The sequence below is a fragment of the Microcaecilia unicolor genome, chromosome 3, assembly GCF_901765095.1.
Source record: "Microcaecilia unicolor chromosome 3, aMicUni1.1, whole genome shotgun sequence".
Classification (NCBI taxonomy): domain Eukaryota; kingdom Metazoa; phylum Chordata; class Amphibia; order Gymnophiona; family Siphonopidae; genus Microcaecilia; species Microcaecilia unicolor.
The window spans coordinates 91,235,930-91,262,394 of record NC_044033.1 but is presented as its reverse complement, the minus strand read 5'-3'; the positions used below and the strand labels follow the sequence as shown (position 1 = coordinate 91,262,394).

General features: G+C 45.9%; 1 protein-coding gene across 1 annotated transcript in view; it reads right to left on the bottom strand.

Moving 5' to 3' along the window:
• The window catches only part of XPO1 (exportin 1), a 543,231-nt gene that overhangs the window by 101,097 nt on the left and 415,669 nt on the right, over positions 1 to 26,465 (bottom strand). The window contains 1 exon segment of the mRNA XM_030196174.1: positions 18,017 to 18,123. Coding sequence (XP_030052034.1) covers positions 18,017 to 18,123 — 107 coding nt within the window.

The following is a 26,465-nucleotide window of genomic DNA, read 5'->3' as shown; positions in this document are numbered from 1 at the left end:
GAGCCTGAGAAACAGGGGAACTGGGCTCAATTCCCACTGCAGCTCCTTACGATTCTGGGTACATCATTTAACCGTCCTTTGCCCCAGGTAGAAAATAAGTACCTATAAGTACCTATATATATAACTAGTAAAAAAGAAATGAAAGAAATGAAACGGGCGCTAGCAAGTGTGTATGTTTGAGAGAGTGTGTGTGAGAGTGACTGTGTGAGAGAGCAAGAGAGTGAATGTGTGTGTGTGTGACAGGGAGAGCGAGACTGGGTGCGAGTGTGTCTGTGAGAGAGAGAGTGTGTGTGTGTGAGATTGAGAGTGTGTGCCACCCCCCTCCCTCCCTTCGAGTTCCAGGGTCTCCCCTTCCCTCCCTCCTCCTTTCTCCCACCCAGTTCCAGGGTCGTCATCCCTCCCTTCCAGTTCCAGGCCCCCTCACTACGAAGTTTGAAAGTCATCTTGACTTACCTCGTTGGGGTTACGGCGGCTGCCAGCAGTGGTAAAAGGTGCGCAGGCTCGGCCCTTTTCTTTCTCTCAGCTGTGGTCCCGCCCTCATTTCCTGTTTCCGCAAGGGCGGGACCACAGCTGAGAGAGAGAAAAGGGCCTAGGCTGCAAGCCTTTTACTGCTGCTGGCGGCTGCCGTAACCCTGACTTGGTAAGTGAAGATGGAACAACTGGCACCGATACCTGAGCGGGAAGCGAGAGGGACGTGGGGTTGCGGAGGAGAGCGGCAGTGATGCAGAGTCCGAAGCCAGTGAGACAGAGGCGACCACAGTAACATCTCCTGACATCAGCCACGCAGGCTTCTACTGTGGGAGAGTGACATCAGGAGATGGTTACGAACGCAGGTAGCCTCATTGGAACGTTGGAGGAGCAAATTATTATATTACATATGTAAACTGCTTTGACTGTAATCACAGTATATCAAATCTCATCCCCATTCTCCTAATTTCTAAGAAAAAAAAAAAAGCTTACTTGCACAACCGAATAAAGGAACCACCAAGGAAAAATTATGTCTTACCTGATAATTTTCTTCCCTTTAATCACAACAGATGAATCCAGAAACGTACGGGTTATAACCATCTACCAGCAGGTGGAGATAGATGACAACTGAACTCTGTCATACAAGATGGTATGTAGCTTGGTCAGTTAGTATTTCTTATAAAAAAGGAGAAGGAACCAATAAGGCAGAAGAAACTTCTCCTTCCCCACAAAAAAGAGAAATGAATAAAACTAACAGGATGGTGAAATAACAATAACTTGAAGCAATAATCCTAAACAAAGAAACCAATTGATAAAACAACTGAGAAATTCAGATGGCGGGATTTTGGATTCATATGCTGTAATTAAACGAAAAAAAGTTATCAGTTAAGAATTTTCCCTTCCTTAGCATCAGCAGCAGATGAATCCAGAAACTTATGGGATGTAGCAAAGCAGTCCTTAAATAGGGTAGGAAACAGGAATACCTGCAGAAAGCACTGATGTTCTAAATGATGCTTCTGATCTAGCTGCTGTATTTAAATAATGATGTTTGGAAAATGTATGCAAGGAGGACTACGTAGCTAGCTGAGCAGATTTCCTCGAGAAAAAGTATAAATTATAAATCTCCTAATACTCAACAATTTCATCACAATTTTTTACATACTCCAATAATTTATAAAAACTGAGGAAGATCTCCTTTAACATTATACTTGATATTGGGTCAAATCACTTATTGTCTGTCTTGAAGTACTGGAGAGGCAATTATCTCTGTTTGCTTCACAAGGTCTCTTTATATCAACCACAATATCAGAACCTGATAGATGCTTCCCTCTAAAGATCTTCAAATGACAAGTATGTGAAATGAATTACAATTCGACTCCTCACTAGTACATCAAGCAAACAGAGATAATCGTCTCTCCGGTACTTTAATAAGATACCTTTTTTATTGGACTAAATGCATTTTTTAAATTAGTTTTCGAAGGCAACCCTTCTTCTTCAGTGTGTGGAAACTGATTATTCACATTGTGGTGAAATTATTGTGAATAAGGGGGAATGAATGGTATTAGACAATTTTTAAATCTGATTATTATAATAAAGTATGTTGGTTATATACATAAGGGACGGTTATTAATATTTAAGAGAGAAAAAGTATGAGATTCTGCCCACGATGTAGACATTGCTCTGGTAGAGTGGGCATGTAAAAAACCAGGAGGTTGTTTACTAGAAAAATATATGTAGAAGAAATAGCTTCCTTAATTATTGAGCAATTTGTTGCCTTGGAGTCTACATTTCCTTTGACTCGCAAAGAGGACAAAAAGATGATCAGGTCTGCAAAATTCATTAGTAATCTCTGGATAATGAAGAAGCACTCGATATACATCCAGAAAATGTAAAGAATGGAAATCTTTCCTGTAATCTTCTTGTCTAAAAAGAAGGAAGGAATAAAGGTAAAGGTTGGCTGATACGGAAAGATGTGATGACTTTTGGCAGAAAGGATGGAACAGTCCAGATAGTGACTCCAGCTTCTGAAAAGTGAAGGAATGGTCTCTACAGGACAAAGCTTGCATATCAGAAACTTGTCTAGCGGAAGTAACATGGAATTCATTAAAATGCTTTTGACTTAAAGCCATAAGATATATACAACATGGAGGAAAATACCTCAAAGCAACCTGGAGTACTTGGTGATAATATTGCAGAATTCTTAGTACTAACCTTTAGTGTTCCAAACTAAATCCTATTTGAGAGATACCAAGCATTTGTTGGGATTATTAAGTGATATATCTGTACCGTGATTTGTTCATATTCTGCTAGTGACTTTAGATATTAAATCACATCTATACTGTAAGATCAAGCATTGCGAATAGCTGAAGAAGCACTAGAAAGGAGACCTAAACCTGTTGAGGTACCTACAGAATTTTTATTGAAACTGACAGATTGCATTACAACAGAGTTATTTTCTTTTCTAAGGGACTTTTTTTTTCTTCAGTTGGGTGGGGTAGCCATGGGAGACACTTTTACCCCCACAATCGCCAATCTGTTTATGGCTGATTTTGAAGAACTGAGGCTGGACTAGTATAAAAGGCCCGTTTCAGTAGGCAATGAAACGGACACTAGCAAGGTAATCCCCCCCCCCCCCCGCAGCGTCCTTCCTGTCTCCCCTGCCCCCCCTGCAGCCACTCATCTGGTCTCAGGACCCCCTCCCCACCAACCCTCCTCTGCCCCTGCAACCACGCATGTGCAGCGGCCCTCCTCTCTCCCCTGCAGCCACCCATGTCCAGCGACTCTCCTCTCCCACTGCCCTCCCTGCAGCCACCCATGTCAAGCAACCCTCCTCTCCCCCTGCAGCTACCCATGTCCAGCGACCCTCCTCTCCCCTGCCCCCCTGCAGCCACCCATGTCCAACGACCCTCCTCTCCTTTCCCCTTGCCCCCCCTGCAGCCACCCATGTCCAGTGGACCCTCCTCTCCCCCTGCAGCGTCCCTTCTGTCTCCCCTGCCCTCCCCTGCAGCCACCCATCTGGTCTCAGGACCCCCTCCCCACCTCCCTCTTCCCTGCCCCCCCTGCAGTCATCCATGTCCAGCAACCCTCCTCTCCCCCTGCAGCCACCCATGTCCAGCGACCCTCTCCTCCCCCTGCCCCCCTCCAGCCACCCATGTCCAGTGACCCTCCCCTCCCCCCTTGGCGCATCACCCAAACCCCTACCCTTCCCCCAGCGCATCACCCAAGCCCCTACCCCCCCGCCAGCCACATCAACCCCCTCGCCACCCGCAGCCGCCAATACTAATGCTGTCCGGCCGCTGCTGCGTCTCCTGTTGAGCAGCAGTGGCCGGTACAAAAAGAAAAAAGCCAAAAAAAGATTTTAAACCTGAAACACGGCTCCGTAGACAGCCATCTGGCATTGGGTGCCATCTCTTCAGCGGCTCCTCCTCTCCCCTCGGACGTCACTGCGCTCCTCCGGGGTCTTCCTGTAGGGGCAGTGACATGGAGGGGAGAGGAGGACCGGCTGCAGTGACGACAGCCAATGCCAGATGGCTGTCTACGAAGCCGCGTTTCAGGTTAAAAATCTTTTTTTGGCTTTTTTCTTTTTGTACCGGCCGCTGCTGCTCCACAGGAGAAGCAGCAGTGGCCGGACAGCATTAGTACTGGCGGCTGCGGGTGGCGAGGGAGTTGATGTGCCTGAGAAGGGGGGGGGGGGGGGTAGGGGCTTTGGTGATGCGCCGGGGGGAGGGTCTTGGGTGATGCGTCGAGGAGGGCAGAGGGGCTTGGGTGTTGCGCCGAGGGGGGGGGGGGCACTGCGAGCTGATTAGTAGGCAGGGGGAGGAGTAGAGAAACTACTCCTCCCTCTGCCTGGCTCGCAGTTTTGCAGGGCAGGGGCATGGGTGTTGCGCTGAGGGGGGGGGCACTGACAGCTGTTTCCCATGCAGGGGGAGGAATAGGGAAACACTCCTCCCCTTGCCTTGGAATCAGCTGTCAGTGACATCACTGACGTCAGTGCATTCTAAACTGCCTAGCAGACCACCTCCGAGGGAGCCATGGTCCCAGGCACATTAGAACGTTGGAGGTGAGAATTATTATATAGGAAGAGATTTATTGATATTTTTATGATATGGGTAGGTGATAAACACTCTTTGGCAGATTTTGTAACATGGCTTAATCAATGAAATGTGGCTATCCAATTTACATTTGATAGTTCAACAACTAATATACATTTTTTAGATGTACAGTTATCCTGGAAGAACCATCAGTTTAATACAAAAGATTTAAAAAAGCCAATGGATAGGAATTCATTGCTGGCTACGAGCTGATGAGACAGGGAGGATGAGAGTGTTATCCACAGACAGAGAGAATGGGGGAAGAGGAGAGGCTGGTTTAGGGGGAAAGATAAGAAGCTCAGTCTTGGTCATGCATTCCTGCTGAAATTTCTGGTGTGGAGCGGTAGATCTGGGAGTCATCAGCATAAAGGTGATACTGAAAACCATGGGATGAACTCAGAGTACCAAGGGAAAAAGTATAGATAGAGAAAAGAAGAAGAGTTCCAGGGCAGATCCCTGAGGTACGCCAACTGATAATGGGATAGAAGTGGAGGAGGATTCACCAGAGTAAACTCTAAAAGTACGATGGGAGAGATAAGAAGAAAACCAGGAAAGAACAGAGCCCTGAAATCCAAGTGACGACAGAGTATCAAGGAGTTGGCGGTGATCAACAGTGTCAAAAGCAGCAGATAGATCGAGAAAGATGAGGATAGAATATAGACCTTTGGATGTGGCCAGGAACAGTTCATTGGAGACTTTAGCAAATGCTGTTTCAGTTCAATGAAGAGGGTGAAAACAAGATTGAAGTGGATCACGAATAGCTTGAGATGAAAAAGTCAAGACAATGGCGGTGAACAGCACATCCAAGCATATTGGATAGGAAATGGAGGAGGGAGATGGGGTGATAGCTTGAAGGACAGGTAGAATCCAATGAAGGTTTTTTGAGGAGTGGTGTGACTATGGCATGGTTAAAGGCATCAGGAACAGTCGCAGTGGAAAGTGAAAAACAGAGGATATGACAGATAAAAAGGATGACAGTAGGAGAGATAGTGCTAAGTAGATGGGTGGGAATAGGATCAGAAGAACAGGTAGCTAGTTTCGAGGAGGAAATAAGATGTGTAGTTTCCTCTTCAGTGATTTCAGAAAAGGAGGCAGGGGTTGAAAGCGGGTTGAGAGAATGGACTAAGGGAAGGAGAGGTGGAGGTGACTTGGTTGAGAATTCAAGTTTAATCTTGGGAATGTTATCATGAAAGTACTCAGCCAGACTCTGGGGAGAAAATGAAGGTGGAAGTTGAAGGTACTTTGAAGAGAGAGTTCAGTGTGGGAAAGAGACGTTGAGGGTTTGAGCCAAGAGAATTTGTCAACTGGATGTAGTAGTCCTGTTTAGCAAGTGAAACAACAGACTGGAAGGAGGTCAACAAGAATTTGAAATGTATAAAGTCAGCATGGGCATGGGATTTCAGCCAAAGGCATTTGGAAGAGTGGGTACAGGAATGTAGGTAGCAGATTCTAGAGGTCAGCCAAGGCTGGGGTTTTGTATGCCTTACAGAATGGGAGGCGCAAAAGTATCCAGAGCAGAGGAGAATAGTAGTACAGAATGAGACAGCCTCATTGACAGTCTTGGACAACATAGTGGTTGAGAAGAGATTTGAAACAATGGACAGAGTAGAAGATTCCTAAATGTTAAGATTGGACAGGACTGGGGGTGGGGAGGGCGAGGGTGTTTAAGTGTGAAAGATATCAGATGATGGTCAAAGACGGGAAGAGCTGAGGCGTAGAAACTGGAGAGTGAGCAGCTGGAGAAGATAAGATCAAGACAGTGGCCATTTTGGTGAGTAACGGTAGTGGACCACAGCTGAAGATTGAAAGAGGATGTTAAAGTGAGAAACTGAGAAGCATAAGAGTCAGAGGAATCATTAGCATGATTGTTAAAATCCCCAATGAGGGAAGGAGATGAAGGTTCAAGAAAGAAGGAAAGCCAGGCGTCAAAGTCAGTGAGAAAGAAAGGGATTTATCAGGGGGTCGATAAATCACTGCTACTCAGAGACAGAGACGTGAACAGACGGATGGAGTGGACTTTGAAGGAAGAAAAGCAGTGAGACTGAGGTGGAAGAAGAGGTTAAAATCTACAGGACAGTGAAAGTAGTAGCCCAACATCACCTCCGCAGCTAACCAGAGTTTTCATGGCAAAGCCAAGTCTCAGTTAGGGCAAGCAGATGGGAGAGTACGGGAGACAAAAGAGGTTGTGGGTGTAGGAGTTTGTTGCAGACAGAGTGGGCATTCCACAGAGCACATGAAAAAGGCAGGGAAGAAAGGGGGGGAGGAGAGGAACAGAAATCAGATTGGAGACATCACGGTATGACCTGCACGAAAAGGATGAGTGCTGATGTGGAGGACCAGGATTGGGATTGGTATCTCCACTGGAAAGCAGGAGACTGAGCAAGAGAGTACGGAGAAGAGTAGAGAGAGCATGATGACAGCGACGAAGGTGAGATGTACTCAGAATGGAGGTGGTTGAATGGAAGGAAGGAAATGTTGAAGGTTGAGAGCTGAGAAGGAAGAAGGTGAGATGATGAAAGCAGAAGACGGGCAATATGTTCCTGAAGTATAGAGTGGTTTCAGATAGAGAAAAATTGGGAAGGGACAGTACTAAGAAGAGAAAATGTACTGGAGCCATAAGAAGTAACTGGATGTGAGGATATGCAGATGGACTGCAAGTCCTCCACAGCACCTGGAAGGCAGTTGGTGGGAGTGTTGGGCACTTGGAGAGAAGGCCCTGAGCAGATTGAAGTGGACCTGAGAGTCAATCCAGAGAAGGCTGAGAGGATATGCAGGTGGGCTGCAAGTCCTCCACAGCACCTGGAAGGCAGCTGGTGGAAGGGCTGCTAGTCCCCCACAGCACCTGGAAGGTAGCTGGTGGAAGTGCTGGGCACCTCTACCACGCACCTCCCAACCAAAAAAAGGCTTACCAGGGGTTAGGCCGAAGCCAGCATTCCTTTCCCTGAGGGTCACTCTAGGTTTGTCCTTAGGCAAATATCAAGTCTTGGAATTCCCTAGGTCCTTAACCAAAGTTTTCTAGATTGTCTCCAAAGAGAAGTTTTCCTGTAAAGGAAAGTTCAGTAAGACGATGCTTAGAAGCAGTTACTGCCAAGGTCATTTGCTTAAAACTCTAAGATCATAGAGTCTGCCAGATATGCTAATCCTGTCTCCATAGCTAGGAACTCTAAAGGAGCCCAATAGTCTGAATAGGAGTGTCATCTGCTCGCTGAACCTAACAAACAACCTCTAGCTGCAAAGGAACTGCATACAGAAGCTTGAAGAGAAGGCAGAAACTTCAAAAGGATACTTGTAAAGCTGGTTCCAGCTTCCTCTCCTGTAGATCTTTGAGAGTTAAATACATCTAAAGCCGTTGTAATAAAGGCAGGCAACTCTTCCCTGAGAAAAATCCAAACATCTGTGGGATCATCACTTCCAGAGGGCTCTCCCCTTCCTTCAGCACCTTTGGTAGAACTGAATGAACAGATGCTGCTGAAATCCCACCCTCTGAGGGAACAGTGGATGGAGGACAGACAGGAGGAAAAAATCTGGGAGAATCCAAATGTCTCTTCTTTGAAGTATCTAAGTGCTGAGAAAGAATCCTGGATAGAGGCTGGAACAATGTGAGATCTCTAATAAAAAAGCCTGATAAGAAGGGCAAATTCAGGAGAAAATGGGAGGGAACTTGTATCCAAATTAATAGCAGGAGCAGACTGAGAATCTGATGCTGCAATTGAAAGAGGCAGGAGAACGCACCACCGAGGAAGGGCTAGAAGCAGAAGTGATAGGGCCGCGTGAATCCAATATGGCTTAAAAGCAGGAAGCCGGCTAAAGAATCAGTTGGGCCGCTGGACGAAAATGGTGTTAAAGGGGCGATCAAGGAAGACAAAGCCGTAGCGGGGAAATTAAATGAATTCTTTGCTTCGGTCTTCACCGAGGAGGATTTGGGTGGGACACGAGTGCTGGAAAGGGTATTTGAAGCAGGTGAGTCAGATAAACTAAACAAATTCTCTGTAAACTTGGAGGATGTAATGGGTCAGTTCTACAAACTGAAGAGTAGTAAATCACCAGGACCGGATGGTATTCATCCCAGAGTATTAATAGAACTGAAAAATGAACTTGTAGAGCTACTGTTAGTAATATGCAATCTATCCCTAAAATCAGGTGTGGTATCGGAAGACTGGAGGGTAGCTAATGTTTCGCTGATTTTTAAAAAAGGTTCCAGAGGAGATCCGGGAAATTATAGACCGGTGAGTCTGACGTCGGTACCAGGCAAAATGGTACATGCTATTATTAAGAATAAAATTACAGAGCACATACAAAAACATGGGCTGATGAGACCTAGTCAACACGGATTTAGTGAAGGGAAGTCTTGCCTCACCAATCTACTGCATTTTTTTTTTTTTGAGGGGGTGAACAAACATGTGGACAATGGGAGCCGGTGGATATTGTGTATCTGGATTTTCAAAAGGCGTTTGACAAAGTGCCTCATGAAAGACTCCAGAGGAAACTGGAGAGTCAAGGGATCGGAGGTAGGGTATTACTATGGATTAAGAACTGGTTGAAAGATAGGAAGCAGAGAGTAGGATTGAATGGTCAGTATTCTCAATGGAGAAGGGTAGTTAGTGGGGTCCCGCAGGGGTCTGTGCTGGGACTGCTGCTTTTTAACATATTTCTAAATGACCTAGAGATGGGAGTAACTAGTGAGGTAATTAAATTTGCAGATGACACTAAACTATTCAGGGTCGTCAGGAATGTGAAAGATTACAGGAGGACCTCGCGAGACTGGGGGCTTGGGCGTCCAGTGGCAGATGAAGTTCAATGTTGACAAGTGCAAAGTGATGCATGTGGGTAAGAGGAACTCAAATTACAGCTATGTCATGCAAGGTTCTGCTTTAGGAGTCACAGACCTAGAAAGGGATCTAGGAGTCATCGTGGATAAGACGTTAAAAACTTCTGCTCAGTGTACTACGGCGGATAAGAAAGCGCACAGAATGTTGGGTATTATTAGGAAAGGGATGGAAAAACAAACAAGAGGATGTTATAATGCTGTTGTATCGCTCCATGGTGCAACCGCACCTTGAATATTGTGTCCAATTCTGGCCGCCACATCTCAAAAAAGATATAAAGGAATTGGAGAAGGTGCAGAAAAGGGTGACGAAAATGATAAAAGGGATGGAACGACTTCCTTATGAATAAAGACTGAAGGTTAGGGCTCTTCAGCTTGGAGAAAAGGCGACTGAGGGGTGATATGATAGAAGTCTACAAGATAATGAGCGGAGTAGAGCGGACAGATGTGAAGCGTTTACACTTTCAAACAACAATAGAACAAGGGGACACAAGATGAAGCTAGAATAGAGCAAGTTCTGAGGAAGAAGTCCGAGAAAACTTTGATGTACTGTGTGCCGCGTGACAATCTGCAACCCTACTACTACTACTACTATTTAACATTTCTAGAGCGCTACAAAGTGTACGCAGCGCTGTACAAACACAGAAGAAAGACAGTCCCTGCTCAAAGAGCTTACAATCTAATAGACAAAAAGTAAAGCATTTAAATTTAAAATATTTAAGCAGTCAAGCACAAGAGAACAGTCACAGAAGGACAGAAGATGTTGAAGGGTGGTCAGTGTGATTAGGTGTAACTCTGGTTGGAGTAGTGGGAGAAGGTGATAGGAGATATACTATAGGATGTCATTCTGAGGCCAGGCTAAGTCTAAAGCAGGAGAAGGTATTCTCTGCAGCCTATCTGTGAGATGGAAAATGCTCTCTGAAGCTGCTGCTATAAGTTGTTAGTTTTCTCTCCCTGAAAGAGATCCAAGCCACACCCACTAAGTTCAAACTGTCAGTGGGGAGGGTGAGGGGAGGAAATGGCAGTGCTTGATGAAAAAGAGAGCTCAGTTTGATAGGAGATATACTATAGGATGTCATTCTGAGGCCAGGCTAAGTCTAAAGCAGGAGAAGGTATTCTCTGCAGCCTATCTGTGAGATGGAAAATGCTCTCTGAAGCTGCTGCTATAAGTTGTTAGTTTTCTCTCCCTGAAAGAGATCCAAGCCACACCCACGAAGTTCAAACTGGCAGTGGGGAGGGTGAGGGGAGGAAATGGCAGTGCTTGATGAAAAAGAGAGCTCAGTTTGATAGGAGATATACTATAGGATGTCATTCTGAGGCCAGGCTAAGTCTAAAGCAGGAGAAGGTATTCTCTGCAGCCTATCTGTGAGATGGAAAATGCTCTCTGAAGCTGCTGCTATAAGTTGTTAGTTTTCTCTCCCTGAAAGAGATCCAAGCCACACCCACGAAGTTCAAACTGTCAGTGGGGAGGGTGAGGGGAGGAAATGGCAGTGCTTGATGAAAAAGAGAGCTCAGTTTGATAGGAGATATACTATAGGATGTCATTCTGAGGCCAGGCTAAGTCTAAAGCAGGAGAAGGTATTCTCTGCAGCCTATCTGTGAGATGGAAAATGCTCTCTGAAGCTGCTGCTATAAGTTGTTAGTTTTCTCTCCCTGAAAGAGATCCAAGCCACACCCACGAAGTTCAAACTGTCAGTGGGGAGGGTGAGGGGAGGAAATGGCAGTGCTTGATGAAAAAGAGAGCTCAGTTTGATAGGAGATATACCATCGAAAATGAGGTATCCTGAGAAGGAACAGCTGCCGAGTACCTGACGATGCTCCCCATGCCTCACTTTGGGAGCACGACAGACTCTGCCTGAAGAAATTAAGTGAAACTGAACACAATTAACACCCGATGGCAATATAATATTTAAAGGTGTAATCACCCCAGCGGAAAGGCAAATGAACAGTTTCTCTAAGAGGAAAATGGCTGGATTTAAGGAGCTCAACCTCCTCCTATAGTCAGCTATTCATAGCAGAGACATTATGTGAAAATTAGCTTTTTTTATTTTTTGGTCCTGTGAGTAAGTAGAAGCCTGTGGCACCATAAACAAGAATCCACAAACAAAACCAGGAGCTGCTAGGAGACCGTCTACTGCCTGCTGGAGATACAGGAATACTAACTGATCAAGCTGCATACTGCCCTATATAACAGAGTTCAATTGTCCACTATCTCCACCTGCTGATGCTAAGGAAAGCAAAATTATTTACCTGTAGCAGGTATTCTCCGAGGACAGCAGGTTGATTGTTCTCACGATTGGGTTACGTCCGACGGCAGCCTAAGATCGGAAGATCTTCCTAGCAACAAAGTTTGTTAGCCCTCGCGTGCACATGTGCGAACCGCGCATGCGCAACCGTCTTCCCGCCCGTAGCGCGAGTGTGCTCCTCAGTCCAGTAGAAAGCAAAAGACAAGGGAAGACACAACTCCAAAGGGGAGGTGGCCGGGTTTGTGAGAACAATCACCCTGCTGTCCTCGGAGAATACCTGCTACAGGTAAGTAACTTTGCTTTCTCCAAGGACAAGCAGGCTGCTTGTTCTCATGATTGGGGTATCCCTAGCACTCTGGCTCACTCAAAACAACAAACAGTGATCAATTGGGCCTCGCAACGGCGATGACATAACTGAGATTGACCTAAATAGAACCAACTAACAGAGTGCAGCCTGGAACAGAATAAAAATGGGCTTAGGGGGGTGGAGTTGGATTCTAAACACCAAACAGATTCTGCAGCACCGACTGCCCAAACCAACTGTCGTATCGGGTATCCTACTGCAGGCAGTAGTGAGATGTGACTGTGTGGACAGATGACCACGTCACAGCTTTGCAAATCTCCTCAATAGTGGCTGACTTCAAGTGGGCCACTGACGCCGCCATGGCTCTAACACTATGAGCCGTGACATGACCCTCAAGAGTCAGCCCAAATTGGGCTTAAGTGAAGGAAATGCAATCTGCTAGCCAATTGGAGATGGTGCGTTTCCCGACAGACACTCCCCTTCTGTTGGGATCAAAAGAAACAAACATTTGGGCGGACTGTCTGAATGGGCTTGTCCGCTCCAGATAGAAGGCCAATGCTCGCTTGCAGTCCAATGTGTTCAACTGATGTTCAGCAGGGCGGGTATGAGGACGGGGAAAGAATGTTGGCAAGACAACTGACTGGTTCAGATGGAAGTCCGACACCACCTTTGGAAAGAACTTAGGGTGAGTGCGGAGGACTACTCTGCTATGATGAAATTTAGTATAAGGAGCATGAGCTACCAAGGCTTGAAGCTCATTGACTCTACGAGCTGAAGTGACTGCCACCAAGAAAATGACTTTCCAGGTCAAGTACTTCAGATGGCAGGAATTCAGTAGCTCAAAAGGAGGTTTCATCAGCTGGGTGAGAATGACATTGAGATCCCATGACACTGTAGGAGGCTTGATAGGGGGCTTTGACAAAAGCAAACCTCTCATGAAGCGAACAACTAAAGGCTTACCCTCTACACAATAATGAAAAGCACTAATTGCGCTAAGGTGAACCCTTACAGAGTTGGTCTTGAGACCAGATTATAAGTGCAGAAGGTAGTCAAGCAGGGTCTGTGTAGGACAAGAACGAGTATCTAGGGCCTTGCTGTCACACCAGACGGCAAACCTCTTCCATTTGAAAGAATAACACCTCTTCGCGGAATCTTTTCTGGAAGCAAGCAAGACTCAGGAGACACCCTCAGAAAGACCCAAGGAGGCAAAGTCTACGCTCTCAACATCCAGGCCGTGAGAGCCAGGGACTGGAGGTTGGGATGCAGACGTGCCCCCTCGTTCTGAGGGTTGGACAACACTCCAATCTCCACGGTTCTTCGGAGGACAACTCCAGAAGAAGAGGGAACCAGATCTGACGCGGCCAGAAGGGAGCGATCAGAATCATGGTTCCACGATCCTGCATTTCAGCAAAGTCTTTCCTACCAAGGGTATGGGAGGATATGCATACAGGAGGCCCTTCCCCCAATGAAGGAGAAAGGCATCTGACGCTAGTCTGCCATGGGCCTGAAGTCTGGAACAGAACTGAGGGACCTTGTGGTTGACCTGACTGGCAAAAAGATCTAATAAGGGGGTGCCCCACGCTTGAAAGATCTTGCGTACTACTCTTGAGTTGAGAGACCACTCGTGAGGTTGCATTATCCTGCTCAACCTGTCGACCAGACTGTTGTTTATGCCTGCCAGATAGGTGACTTGGAGAAACAAGCTGTACTGGCGAGCCCAAAGCCACATCCTGATGGCTTCCTGACACAGAGGGCAAGATCCGGTGCCCCCCTTCTTGTTGATGTCGTACATAGTAACCTGATTGTCTGTCTGAATTTGAATAATTTGATGAGACAGCCGATCTCTGAAAGCCTTTAGCGTGTTCCAGACCGCTCGTAACTCCAGGAGATTGATCTGAAAACCTGTTTCCTGGAGGGACCAACTTCCTTGAGTGTGAAGCCCAAAGACATGAGCTCCCCACTCCAGGAGAGACGCATCCGTAGTCAGCACCTTTTGAGGCTCAGGAATTTGGAAAGGACGTCCCAGAGTCAAATTGGAGCGAATTGGCCACCAATGTAGGGAGTTGAGAAAACTTGTGGACAATTGGATCACGTCCTCTAGATTCCCCGCAGCTTGAAACAACTGGGAAGCTAGGGTCCATTGAGCTGATCTCATGTGAAGACGGGCCATGGGAGTCACATGAACTCTGGAGGACACGTGGCCAAGCAATCTCAACATCTGCCGAGCTGTGATCTGCTGAGACGCTCGTACCCAGGAAACAAGAGATAGAAGAGTGTCTGCCCTCTCCTCGGGGAGGTAGGCACGAGCAGTCTGGGAGTCCAGCAGAGCTCCTATGAATTTGAGTTGTTGAACTGGAAGAAGATGGGACTTTGGATAATTTATCACAAACCCGAGTAGCTGCAGGAGTCGAATAGTCACCTGCATGGACTGTAGAGCTCCTGCCTTCGAGGTGTTCTTCACCAGCCAATTGTCGAGATAAGGGAACACATGCACTCCCAGCCTGCGTAGAGACGCCGCCACGACTGCCAGGCATTTTGTGAACACCCGGGGCGCAGAGGCGAGACCAAAGGGTAGCACACAGTACTGAAAATGCTGTGTTCCCAGATGGAATCGAAGATACTGTCTGTGAGCTGGCAGTATCGGGATGTGAGTATAAGCATCCTTTAAGTCCAGAGAGCATAGTTAATCGTTTTTCTGAATCATGGGAAGAAAGGTGCCCAGGGAAAGCATCCTGAACTTTTCTCGGACCAGATATTTGTTCAAGGCCCTTAGGTCTAGGATGGAACGCATCCCCCCTGTTTTTTTTTCCACAAGGAAGTACCTGGAATAGAATCCCAGCCCTTCCTGCCCCGGTGGCACGGGCTTGACCGCATTGGCGCTGAGAAGGGCGGAGAGATCCTCTGCAAGTACCTGCCTGTGCTGGAAGCTGAAGGACTGAGCTCCCAGTGGGCAATTTGGAGGTTTGGAGATCAAATTGAGGGAGTATCCTAGCAGGACTATTTGGAGAACCCACTGGTCGGTTACAAGAGGCCACCTTTGGTGAAAAAACTTTAACCTCCCTACTACTAGCAGATTGTCCGGCACGGACACTTTGATGTCGGCTATGCTCGCCTGGAGCCAGTCAAAAACCCGTCCCTTGCTTTTGCTGGGGAGCTGCAGGGGCCTGTTGAGGCGCACACTGTTGACGTGAACGAGCGCGCTGGGGCTTAGCCTGAGCAGGCTGGCGGGCAGGTGGATTGTACCTACGCTTATTATAAACGTAGGGAGCATTCCTCCTCCCCCAATAAAAACGTCTACCTGATGAGGTAGATGCTGAAGGCGTCCGGTGGGAGAGTTTGTCGAATGCGGTGTCCCGCTGGTGGAGCTGTTGTACCACCTGTTCGACATGCTCACCAAAAATGTTATCCCCCCGGCAAGGAGCATCCGCAATCCGCTGCTGGACTCTATTCTCCAGGTCAGAGGCGCGCAGCCATGAGAGTCTGAGCATCACTATAGCATGAGCAGCGGCCCTGGATGCAACATCAAAAGTGTCGTAAACACCCCTGGACAGGAATTTGCGACACGCCTTCAGCTGCCTGACCACCTCCTGAAAAGGCCTGGCCTGCTCCGACGGGAACTTATCGACCAAGTCCGTCAGCTGCCTCACATTGTTCCGCAAGTGGATGCTCATGTACAGCTGGTAGGACTGAATCTTGGACACGAGCATAGCGGAATGGTAGGCCTTCCTCCCAAAAGAGTCCAGAGTCCTAGACTCCCGCCCCGGGGGCGCTGAGGCGTAATCCCTAGTACTCTTGACTTTCTTGAGAGCCAGATCTACAACTCCAGAATCATGAGGCAACTGGGTCTCCGTGGATCCGATATTGGGACTCAGTCTTTTTGGGAATAGTGGGATTACTTAATGGCTTCTTCCAATTCGCCATCAATATCTGCTTCAGGACATTATGCAGGGGAACAGTGGATGACTCCTTAGGTGGCGAACGATAATCCAGGACCTCGAACATCTCAGCCCTGGGCTCATCCTCAGTAACCACTGGGAAGGGAATGGCCGTAGACATTTCCCGGACAAATGACGAGAAAGACAAGACTCTCAGGGGGAGAAAGCTTCCTCTCTGGCGAAGGAGTGGGATCAGAAGGAAGACCACAAGACTCCTCATCAGAGAAATATCTGGGGTCTTCCTCTGCCTCTCACGAGGCCTCACCTTCAGTATCGGACACCAGTTCTTGAACTTTGGTCCGAAGCCGTGCCCGTCTCGACGCCGAGGAACTAAGTCCTCTATGGCGATGTCGAGAAGACTCCCCCCTCACTGCCGGCGACGAAGCTCCCTCCAGTGACGTCGACGGGGAGTCAACTTGGGTGGCAGTGGACGCCGATGCCGCAAGCGGTACCGGCGTTGCAGTCCGCACCATGGGCGGGGAGCCAACCGCCGCATCTTTCGATGGTACCGATGGCGCAAGCACCGGCGGTACCGGAATGGATGGTCGCAGCAGTCCTTCCAGAAAGTATGGAAGTATGGAAGTATGGCTCGGAGGCGCTCGTCTAGAGTGTCTGTCGAGCAAGGCTGTGAGGCCGGTACTGGCGACGAGGACAGAATCTGCCTGGGGTGTGGAGGCAGTACCGGGCTGTCCGGAGAAGAGCGCATTGACACCTCCTGTATGGAGGGTGAGCGGTCCTCCCGGCATCGACGCTTTCCGGGTGCCAATTCCCTCGGCGCCCCGGAGCTCTCGCTACCGTGATGGGAAGGTGACCGATGATGGTGCTTCTTCACCTTCACTTGAAGCACGTCACTGGTACCTCCCAGTACTGACGAAGACGTGGAATCCAAACGTCTCCTAGGGGCCAGGTCCGAAGGAGGTCGGTCCCGGGGGGCCTGTACTGCAGGAGCCCTCGAGGCAGGTGGAGACCCACTCGATGACTCACTGCTACCAGCATGGGATCTCTGGACAGCCATCACCTGCGCTCCGGACGTCGATGCACCCTCCCGATGCCGACATCGATACCGTCGATGACCTCGGTACCGCTGGCTCTGTCGACATCGAAGGACTGGACTGGGCTCCGAACAACAGGTTCCACTGAGCCGATCTCGCCGCCTGGGTCCTCTTTTTTTAGCTGAAGACACAACGTGCAGGCATTGGGACGATGACCAGCTTGCAAACACTGAAGACACGAGACGTGCCTATCAGTGAGCGAGATTGTCCGGTTGCACCACGTGCACTTCTTGAAGCCGCTGGCAGGCTTCAAGGACATGGGCGGAAAAGTCGCGCCGGCGATGTCAAAATTCGCGATGGTGCCGAAAAGGACACCAAAACAGGGAAAAACCCGTACGGGCGGCCAAAATGGCCGCTCACGACAGACAAAGAAAGGAAACTTACGGGCAAAACTAAAGAAATAGAGGTAAAGAAACTTTTTTTAAAAAATATGAACGGAAAACACGAGCGAACTCATTAGAAACACGCCGAAACTTGGCGAAAAAGCGGCAAAAACGCTGCGACGACCTCTCTGGGGCACAGAACTACTGAAAAACAGCTGCCCTGAGCCGCGGAAAAAAAAGAGTCTGAGGAGCACGCTCGCGCTACGGGTGGGAAGACGGTCGCAAATGCACGGTTCGCGCATGTGCACGCGAGGCCTAGCAAACTTTGTTGCTAGGAAGATCTTCCGATCTGGGGCTGCCGTCGGACGTCACCCAATCGTGAGAACAAGCAGCCTGCTTGTCCTCGGAGAATAAAAGGTTACATTTCAGGCATCATATAACTACTTCATATAGGATACATTTTTCTTCATGCAAAATGAAATCCAAACTGAGTAATGTAGCTACAACTTATCCATACTACATATTAACATCCATGGTCCCTTTTCTTATTTTATGTCCTATTGGGTAGTGGTTGAAGGATAGCCTTACCCAATGCTGGATTTGTATGTGGGTGTCTCTCCTCCAAAAGTACATCCTTCACCAATTAAGAGCTTTTTTGCATATTTCCCAGTTACACAACAAAATGTTAACTAAAACCTGAGTGTCCTGTGAGAGAGAGAGCACCATGTAAACTATAATAAATGCCATTATGATCAATTTTACATAAACTTACCATCTGAGGATCATTAGATCTGCTCACCCAACCAGAAATTAGTTTCAGTGTTTCCCTTTTAACTGTTCTCATACTTCTGATCAAGGGTTGTTTTGTAACCATTTCACCTAAATAAACAAACAAACAAACAAAAAAAACACCCCAGTCTGAGTTCTATGCATTTTATTAGTCCTTCTCATGTTCATATAGTAATATAGTGACGGCAGATAAAGACCTGAATGGTTCATCCAGTCTGCCCAACAGTCACATTCATTATCAATTCAAGATTTAAATCAACAATGAACATGATATAAAATACTTGATCACAGCCTCTCTTTGATGTTTCTAGGACAGATCATATAAGTCTGCTTGGCTCTGTCCTTATGTTCTAATTACTGGAATTACTGTCAAAGCCCACGCCAGCCTATCCAAATCAGTGTTCCCATCTGCAGGACAAAGACCATAAAAGCCTGTCAAGAACTGTCCTCACATTCCAAATTATAGGAGTTTCCTCTGAAGCTCTCTCAAGCCCACTCTAAACCAGACTGCTATATACAGGACTCAGACCCAAAGGCGGTTGGTGGCCCAACAGTTTGGGGAGGCTAAAGGGGGCGGGGTTAGGGGGCGGGCCAGGGGTGGAGCTTAAATCCATAATTGTCTGATAACACAGAAAAAATAAATAAAAATAAAAGTCACAATTAATACCTTTTATTTAATTTAGATATTAGATATGTATCATATGTCAAAGAATATAAAGTGGTTGCTCAAAGCATATACTAACCACAATCACAACTGCAAAACACTATGCACAACTTTGTGCAAAAACACACTCAGAACCTTACTGTACCATAAATATTACACTGGGCAGAACCTAATACACCAATATACCACCTATACGGAAAATGCAGACCGTCAACAATATGAAGCAAGGGATCATAATATCACAATTCTCATGTTGAGCCACAAAACACCCTAATTCATGTTTAATGTGGGATAAAATGCCATAAATAACTAAATAAATAAATATAAACTTTTAATGTTGACCACCTAATTCTCAAAGTGGACATATTCCAAACACTATAATGAAAATAAAATGATCTTTTCTACCTTTGTTGTCTGGTGACTGTTTTTCTGATCATGCTGGCCCAGTATCCGATTCTGCTGCTATCTGTCCTCTTAACTCCGTTTCCTGGGCTTCCTTTCTTTTTTTTGTTACATTTGTACCCCGAGCTTTCCCACTCTTGGCAGGCTCAATGCGGCTTACATATTGGGCAATGGAGGGTTAAGTGACTTGCCCAGAGTCACAGGTTTGAAAAAAGACAATTGGGATTATGCACAGCCTGGGAACTGATTGAAGGAACTAAATAAACTCTGGCTATGGTTCAGTCAACTCAGTCAGCACCTACCTCTGCCTCTTCTCACCAAATCCAATGCACTGCGCCTACGTGCCAACAGTTTTTCTGGCAAGAAGTCAGTGGGAGGGGACATCACCAGACACTCTGTCTCTAGTCTTGTTCTTCCCTATGTGAGGACCCTCCCGCGCGTTCCCGCCCATGCGGAGGGACAGGAGCAAGCGCTCGTAGTAGGGAAGGCTGACCGTGACTCCTGACTGGCTGCCTGAGGGTGAGGGGGGGGGGGGCGGGGACTCGACAACTAGGATGGGCGTGTCGCGTGTGGTCGCGTCGTGATGTCGTTGTCGGTCCAAAACAGATCCTGGCTGCGGCTGGGCAGAGCGGCGAGCCTGGGCGGGCGGAACCGGGTCATGTGGGCGTCGTTGTCATGCAAAACTACTGACATCGATCCTTCGGCCGGGGAGGCTTAGCCTCCCCAAGCCTCTGATACCGGGCGCCTATGCTCAGACCGTTCAAGCCAGCCCAGCACCGGTCTTAGTTGATACAACCAGAGTTGCCATCTAAGCACCACTTAACATGCAAACACATATGCAACGAAGTTTTGTTGATTATATCATTCATTTTCTAATTAGAGATCCTCTGTGTGGGAGGCATCCAGCAACCTCTCTGTATAAAAGAGTTTTCTGACATTACTCCTAAGTCTACCACCCTGCAACCTCAATTCAAGTCCTGTATACAGCCTATCTTTTGAAGTGGCAGTAAAAAAAAAAAATCTATATAAATAAAATCCCCCCTCAGACGTTCTGAAGCTCACTCCATCTGTCCTGAACTCCTGTCCTCTTGGTAGGCTAGGCTATTCGGACTACTCACCCTGTCTCAGCCACGCCCATCTGGGCCGTAGGCCACACCCCACCTGCACATAAAAAGCACCCTCAACGTTCTAAAGCATCCTCTGAGGCTTCAACAGTTCGTATGTTCGAAGCTCTGTAACCATTTTTAAGCACACTACATCTCTGCCCGCCCTGACCTATCAGAGAAGGGAGGAGTGTCACAGCTGCACCGCTCTGACCTATCAAAGGGAACTGAAACAGGAAAAGGGAGGAGCGTCACACCGAATGACGGACCTATCAGAGGGAAGCCAAATAGAAGAAGGGAGGAGCGTCGGAGGCCAAGGGGACGGCCATATCTACGTCTCATAGGTTTCCTTGCTTTCATTTCAGTGTATTGTAGCTGTAGCCACTTAGGTAAGTCTAGCAAGCCTGTCAGCTACTGAATACAGAAAGCAAAAGATAGCATGTGGGAACTTGCTCCATTTTGTTCTCTGGAATGCAGTGATTATTATACAAATGGTCTTGCTTTCATTATTTTGGTAGGGGCTGCCTTCATGACTGTCCACAGTCCTGACACCTGACAGGGGGGACAGGGAAGGACACTCACTGTCTCACATACGCACTCGCACACACTCATTCTCACATACACACACGCTCTCTCACAGACACACTCACACCCACTTGCACATTCTCACTCTCACATAGTCACTCTCACAGACACTCTCTCAAACATACACACTCCGCGCAAAACCTTGCTAGTGCCCGTTTCATTTCAGCCAGAAACGGGCCTTTTTTACTAGTCTTACATATTTCTCCTAATCATAGCCTTGCTGATTTTTTTTATCATGTTTGCTGTAATACATTTCCTGGTATCTTGTTGGTCTCCCTTGTTTATATTGTAAGCTTCTGAAAATAGGGACTCTCTCATATATATCTGAACAGAAATGCATACATTAGCTACACTGTAGAAGTTAATAGCAGTATTAATACTGAAAAATAAATTGCAGAGCTTCTTTTCTAGGGTCCTGTAAGTTTGGGAGACACTGGAAATGACACCTATAAAGTTTTAACATTGGAAAAAGCAACAGTGTATCACTCAGGTGTGTGAATTCCTGCCCAGGTGCTATTATACTAGGTGTAGGTGTGTGTGTGTGTGTGTACACACATATATACATATAGATAGATAGATAGATAGTTAAATAAGTAGAAGCAAACTACTTATGGTGGTGGGTTGGTAATGTAGAACCTCTATCCTGCTGTCCTCAAAAAACACTCACTACAAAAAAGAAATTTTGCTTTTTCTGAGAACAAGGATTTTATCAAGTTATCACATACAAACCCAGAAGCAGCAAAAATTGTTTAATTATGAAGGAAAACTGGAAATAAAATAGCATGAGATGGAGCTACATTCAAAGAGATTCCTTGAAAAGACTAATCAAACCCCTCTGCAAACAGTAAGGACATGTGAAATGCGTAGACCGAAGCCTATGTTGCTCCTTTGAAGATCTCTTCTATAGAGGATGACCTTAGCTGGGTTAGACACTGTCATGGCTAACATTATGAGTCTAGAAATACTATTCTAAAGTCAAATCCACCTGAGTATAAACAAGAGAGATAGAATCTGCTAGTCAATTATGATATAAAGGCTACAGTAAACCCAAGTGTACTGGGGCTAAAACAAAAGCCTAGATCAACATTCCTCCTTTTGATCTTGGGCAAGCCACTTAACCATTCCATTGCCTCAGTTTCAACTTAGATTTTAAGACCTCTGAAGACTGAAAAACAAAAAGGCATAGTTATATCCAAAATCTCTTCTATTCCCAAAGGGCAGAAAAATGTTTTGGACCTTGGACCCCTCAAGCTCACAGAACAGAGAAGAAACAGGCAATCCTTATTTATGATGGATGCAGCAGAATTTGTAAACTTTTTATTCCTCATCCTGTACAATAATTCTCACCTCCAATGTTCTGACTTGCCTGGGACCGAGGGCTCATTCCGAGTTGGTCTGCTAGGCTCCGTAGATCAGGCTGACATCACCGTAACCATTATGATGTCAACTTCAGAACCCGGGACAAAACAAAACATGCCTCACAGCTGATCCATGTTGAGAGGAGGGTCGCTGGACATGGGTAGCTGGAGGGGGGCAGGGGAGAGAGGAGGGTCGCTGGACATGGGTGGCTGCAGGGGGGGCAGGGGAGAGAGGAGGGTCACTGGACATGGGTGGCAGGAGGGGGGCAGGGGAGAGAGGAGGTTCGCTGGACAAGGGTGGCTGAAGTGGGCGCAGGGGGAGAGGAAGGTGGCTGGACATGGGTGGCTGCAGGGGGAGAGGAGGGTTGCTGGACATGGGTGGCTGCAGGGGAGCCAAGGAAAACCTTGCTAGTGCCTGTTTCATGTGTGTCAGAAACGGGCCTTTTTTTTTACTAGTAAGTACATAAGTATTGCCATACTGGGAAAGACCAAAGGTCCATCGAGCCCAGCATCCTGTTTCCAAAAGTGGCAAATCCAGGTCACAGATATCCGGCAAGATCCCAAAAATGTACAAAACATTTTATACTGCTTATCCCAGAAATAGTGGATTTTCCCCAAGTCCATTTAATAATGGTCTATGGACTTTTCCTTTAGGAAGCCGTCCAAACCTTTTAAAAACTCCGCTAAGCTAACCGCCTTCACCACATTCTCTGGCAACAAATTCCTCCTTAGACGGTGTTAGAACAACCCTGTGCTTAGCCTTGGGTCTTATGCAAGTCTCAGCATGTGTTCAATATTATTATTATTATTATTATTATTAGTTAATACCTTCATTATCCTGAGATTTAAATGAGCTGTGCACTGATATCTATAGCAGGGGTGTAGCCACTGGTGAAACTGGGCCCACCCAGCAGTGGCTGGCAAAACAAACAAAAAAAAAAACAGCCACCTTCCAGTTTTTAGCAGACCGCAAGACATTCCCTCCTAACCTGCTCCCTCTTCCACAGCCAACACAGTCTTGCAGTCTGGACTCAAGGGCCTATAGCGATGACGTCCTTACCACGCAGTGCAGAAATCCCCAACCATGTCGTGCTGATGGCTTTGCAGCGTCCTGCCTTCCTGTTTCTGCGAGGGAGGGAGGACGCTACAGAGCAGTCAGCATGATGTGGTTGGGACAAGAAGGTTAGATTGAGAATAGGAGACTGCATGACATGAAAAAGTTGAATGGACAAAACAGCGAAGATGACTAACAAATATGAAAATAAAAAATATATAAAAAATGAAGACAATACTCTGATAATAAAAACTTTAAAATATTTAACCATAAAAAATAATGCAGAATTAGGGAGAAAAGGACTCAACACAGCTGTATTTTTCTCTATTTCTACATCAGATGTTTTTTTATTGATATGTATTACAACTTGTGAATGAATTGTATTGAATACGGCTGTATAAACAACTCTCCGGGTGTCTCTTCAGGGAACTTGCAATGCTAAAATTTGCTCGGAACAATATAGTTAGAGCTCAGGTCAGCGACTCGCATCTATGAAATAGTTATTATTATTATTAGCATTTGTATAGCGCTACCAGACGCACGCAGCGCTGAACACATGACACAAAGAGACAGTCCCTGCTCAAAAGAGCTTACAATCTAAATAGTTCCCTGAAGAAATACCTGAAGAGTTGTTTATAAAGCCGTATTCAATACAATTCATTCACAAGTTGTTCTACATATCAATAAAAAACATCTGATGTAGAAATAGAGAAAGACACTCTGTATGGTGAGAAGACTCCTGACGCAGGCCTGACCGGCCGAAACACATCTGTTTTGTCCATTGTTGTTTTTTTGCGAAGATTGTTTTCTTCTGTTTTTTTTTTCCATGAAAAAGTTGAAGCCAAGGAGGTTAACGTCTGTTTCCCCAGCGCAGCCACGTACACACAAAGCAAACAAACCTATGAGCTGCTGCATCCCCATTGTTCTTCTTTATTGTTGGTAGTACCATTTTTATTTTTTTTTTATTTTTATTTATTCATTTCAAAATATATTCAAGCATAATATCTTGATTACAGATAAAGACGATTTAGTATCTTGATAAATTCTTAAAGATACATCTAAAAAAAAAGAAAAAACAATTTTTATAACAAGAAGATCATTACTCGTCTATAGTCCACTATATAGGGGAGAATATCACAATTTTCAGGTAAATATTCCAATTTTGAAGATAACTTCAAATTTTAACAAATGGAGGCTGATATAAGATTACCGAGCAATATACAATTTTTATGGAGTTGAAGTTATTATTGTTCCTGATAATGGAGGATGTAAGTCTCTCAACTTTGTCTCAAGAAAAGAGTTTAATTGATTAGCCTCAAAAAATACATATTTAATTGAATTAAGTTTTATCACGCACTTGCAGGGAAAGTTCAGCCAAAATAAGGCTCCAAGTTGTATTGCTTTTGGTCTCAGCTTCAGAAATTCCTGTCTTTTCTTCTGAGTGTTTCTAGAAACATCCGGGTAGATTCTTATCTTGCAATTTAGGAAATCAGGTCTCTTATTTAGAAAAAATTGTTTAAGAATCCAGTCTCTATCCGGTTGGAGTATGAAAATCACTTTAAGTGTTGCTGTTGTTAGACCCTCATTGTCTCCTTCAATAATCTGAGTCAAATTTAAATCCAATGATTGGATTTTAACTTCCTCCCTTTGTAAAGAATCTTTCTTGCGAAATGGTTCTATGTAGAAAATCTTTGAGATGGGTGGATGTGATTTTTCTGGAATTTTTAAAGCGTCTGTTAAATATTGCTTGAAGGTTATCAATGGGGAAATAGCAATTTGTTTTGGAAAATTTATCAATCTGAGGGCATTTGAACGCTGGTAGTTCTCTAGTACTTCAATCCTATTTTGAAGATACATATTCTCTTTTATTAAATTTATTTGTATTTGTTGAGAATTTTTAATTGCAGAGGAATTAGTTTCAACTTCCTTGCCCACAGATTTTAACATCATGTCCATTTCAGAAATCTTTTCATTATCTAACGTGAATTTCTGATTTAACTGAGTAAATTGTTGGGTAAATGAGGCTTCTAAACCTACAAGCGCTTCCCATATATTATCCAAAGTTATTTGTTGAGGCTTTTCAGGTAGAAACGACTTACTTGATAAATCAATTGTTGAAATTGTAGGCAAAGTTGATTGACCTCCTACTGCTCCAAGCTCTTCCACAGGAACAATCTCTCCTCTCTTCACCTCTGTGTTCTCCACAGAAGGAATCCTCGGCTTCTCAGGCGCCGACTCAGGGCCCGTGCCAGGAAACCCCGTCGCGACTTGCGCATCAAGGGGTCTCTGGTCCAAGTTCGACGTCGTAGCCGGCATAGGAGGAGGAAGCCTCGTCTCGGGGCTAAAAGATATCTCGTGTTCAAGCTGGGGGAACGGGAGACCTCTCCCTAATCCCTCCAGCAGCGAAACAGTCCCCGACGATGTGCCCGGTAGAAGGAAGTGCTCCATCGTTCCAGCTCTAGGTAAGGAGGGAGTAACGGGGCTTGCTCTCGCCCTACCTCTCCTTTTAGGCATATTTTTTTTTAAAAGGTTTCAAACTAGACTAGGCAAAAATGTTACAGGAGTAGAGCGACAAACAGCGGAGCTATCTTCACGACGTCTTACTCAGCCGCCATCTTGGAGTTTCTCCTCGTACCATTTTTATTTAATCAGACTTATATTTTCAAACATGTCAGCTTGTACAGAGGAAGTATAATAACGGAATAACTTTTCATAAGTAGAGTATTAATTTGTTATAAATCGTAATCAGTGTGTCATGGAGGGACAACCTAGCATGTGCTGTATTCGTGCAGAGTTTTATTCTCCTGGTAAAGGGCCAATAAAACTATTTATTTATTTACTTATGACATTTATATCCTACATTAAACATGAATTAGGTTGAAACCTGACACTGGATTTTTCTCCAATCTTGGTTTGGAAGTAGAGAGAGAAAAAGACCTCTTTACTGAGACCCTGTCAGCAGCTATATTTCCTGTACTTCCCAGGCACTATCCAGGTAGTGAGAAAATGTTTAGATAGTTTTATAACTGATCCATAATCAGTTACCTGTCATTTTTATTGAAAAATGTTTTTTATTAAACACACCATCAATAAAGTGAATGCTACATACCTGTAGAAGGTATTCTCCGAGGACAGCAGGCTGATTGTTCTCACTGATGGGTGACGTCCACGGCCCCTCCAATCGGAAACTTCACTTGCAAAGGCCTTTGCTAGCTCTCGCGCGCCCATGAGCACCGCGCATGCGCGGCCATCTTCCCGCCCGAACC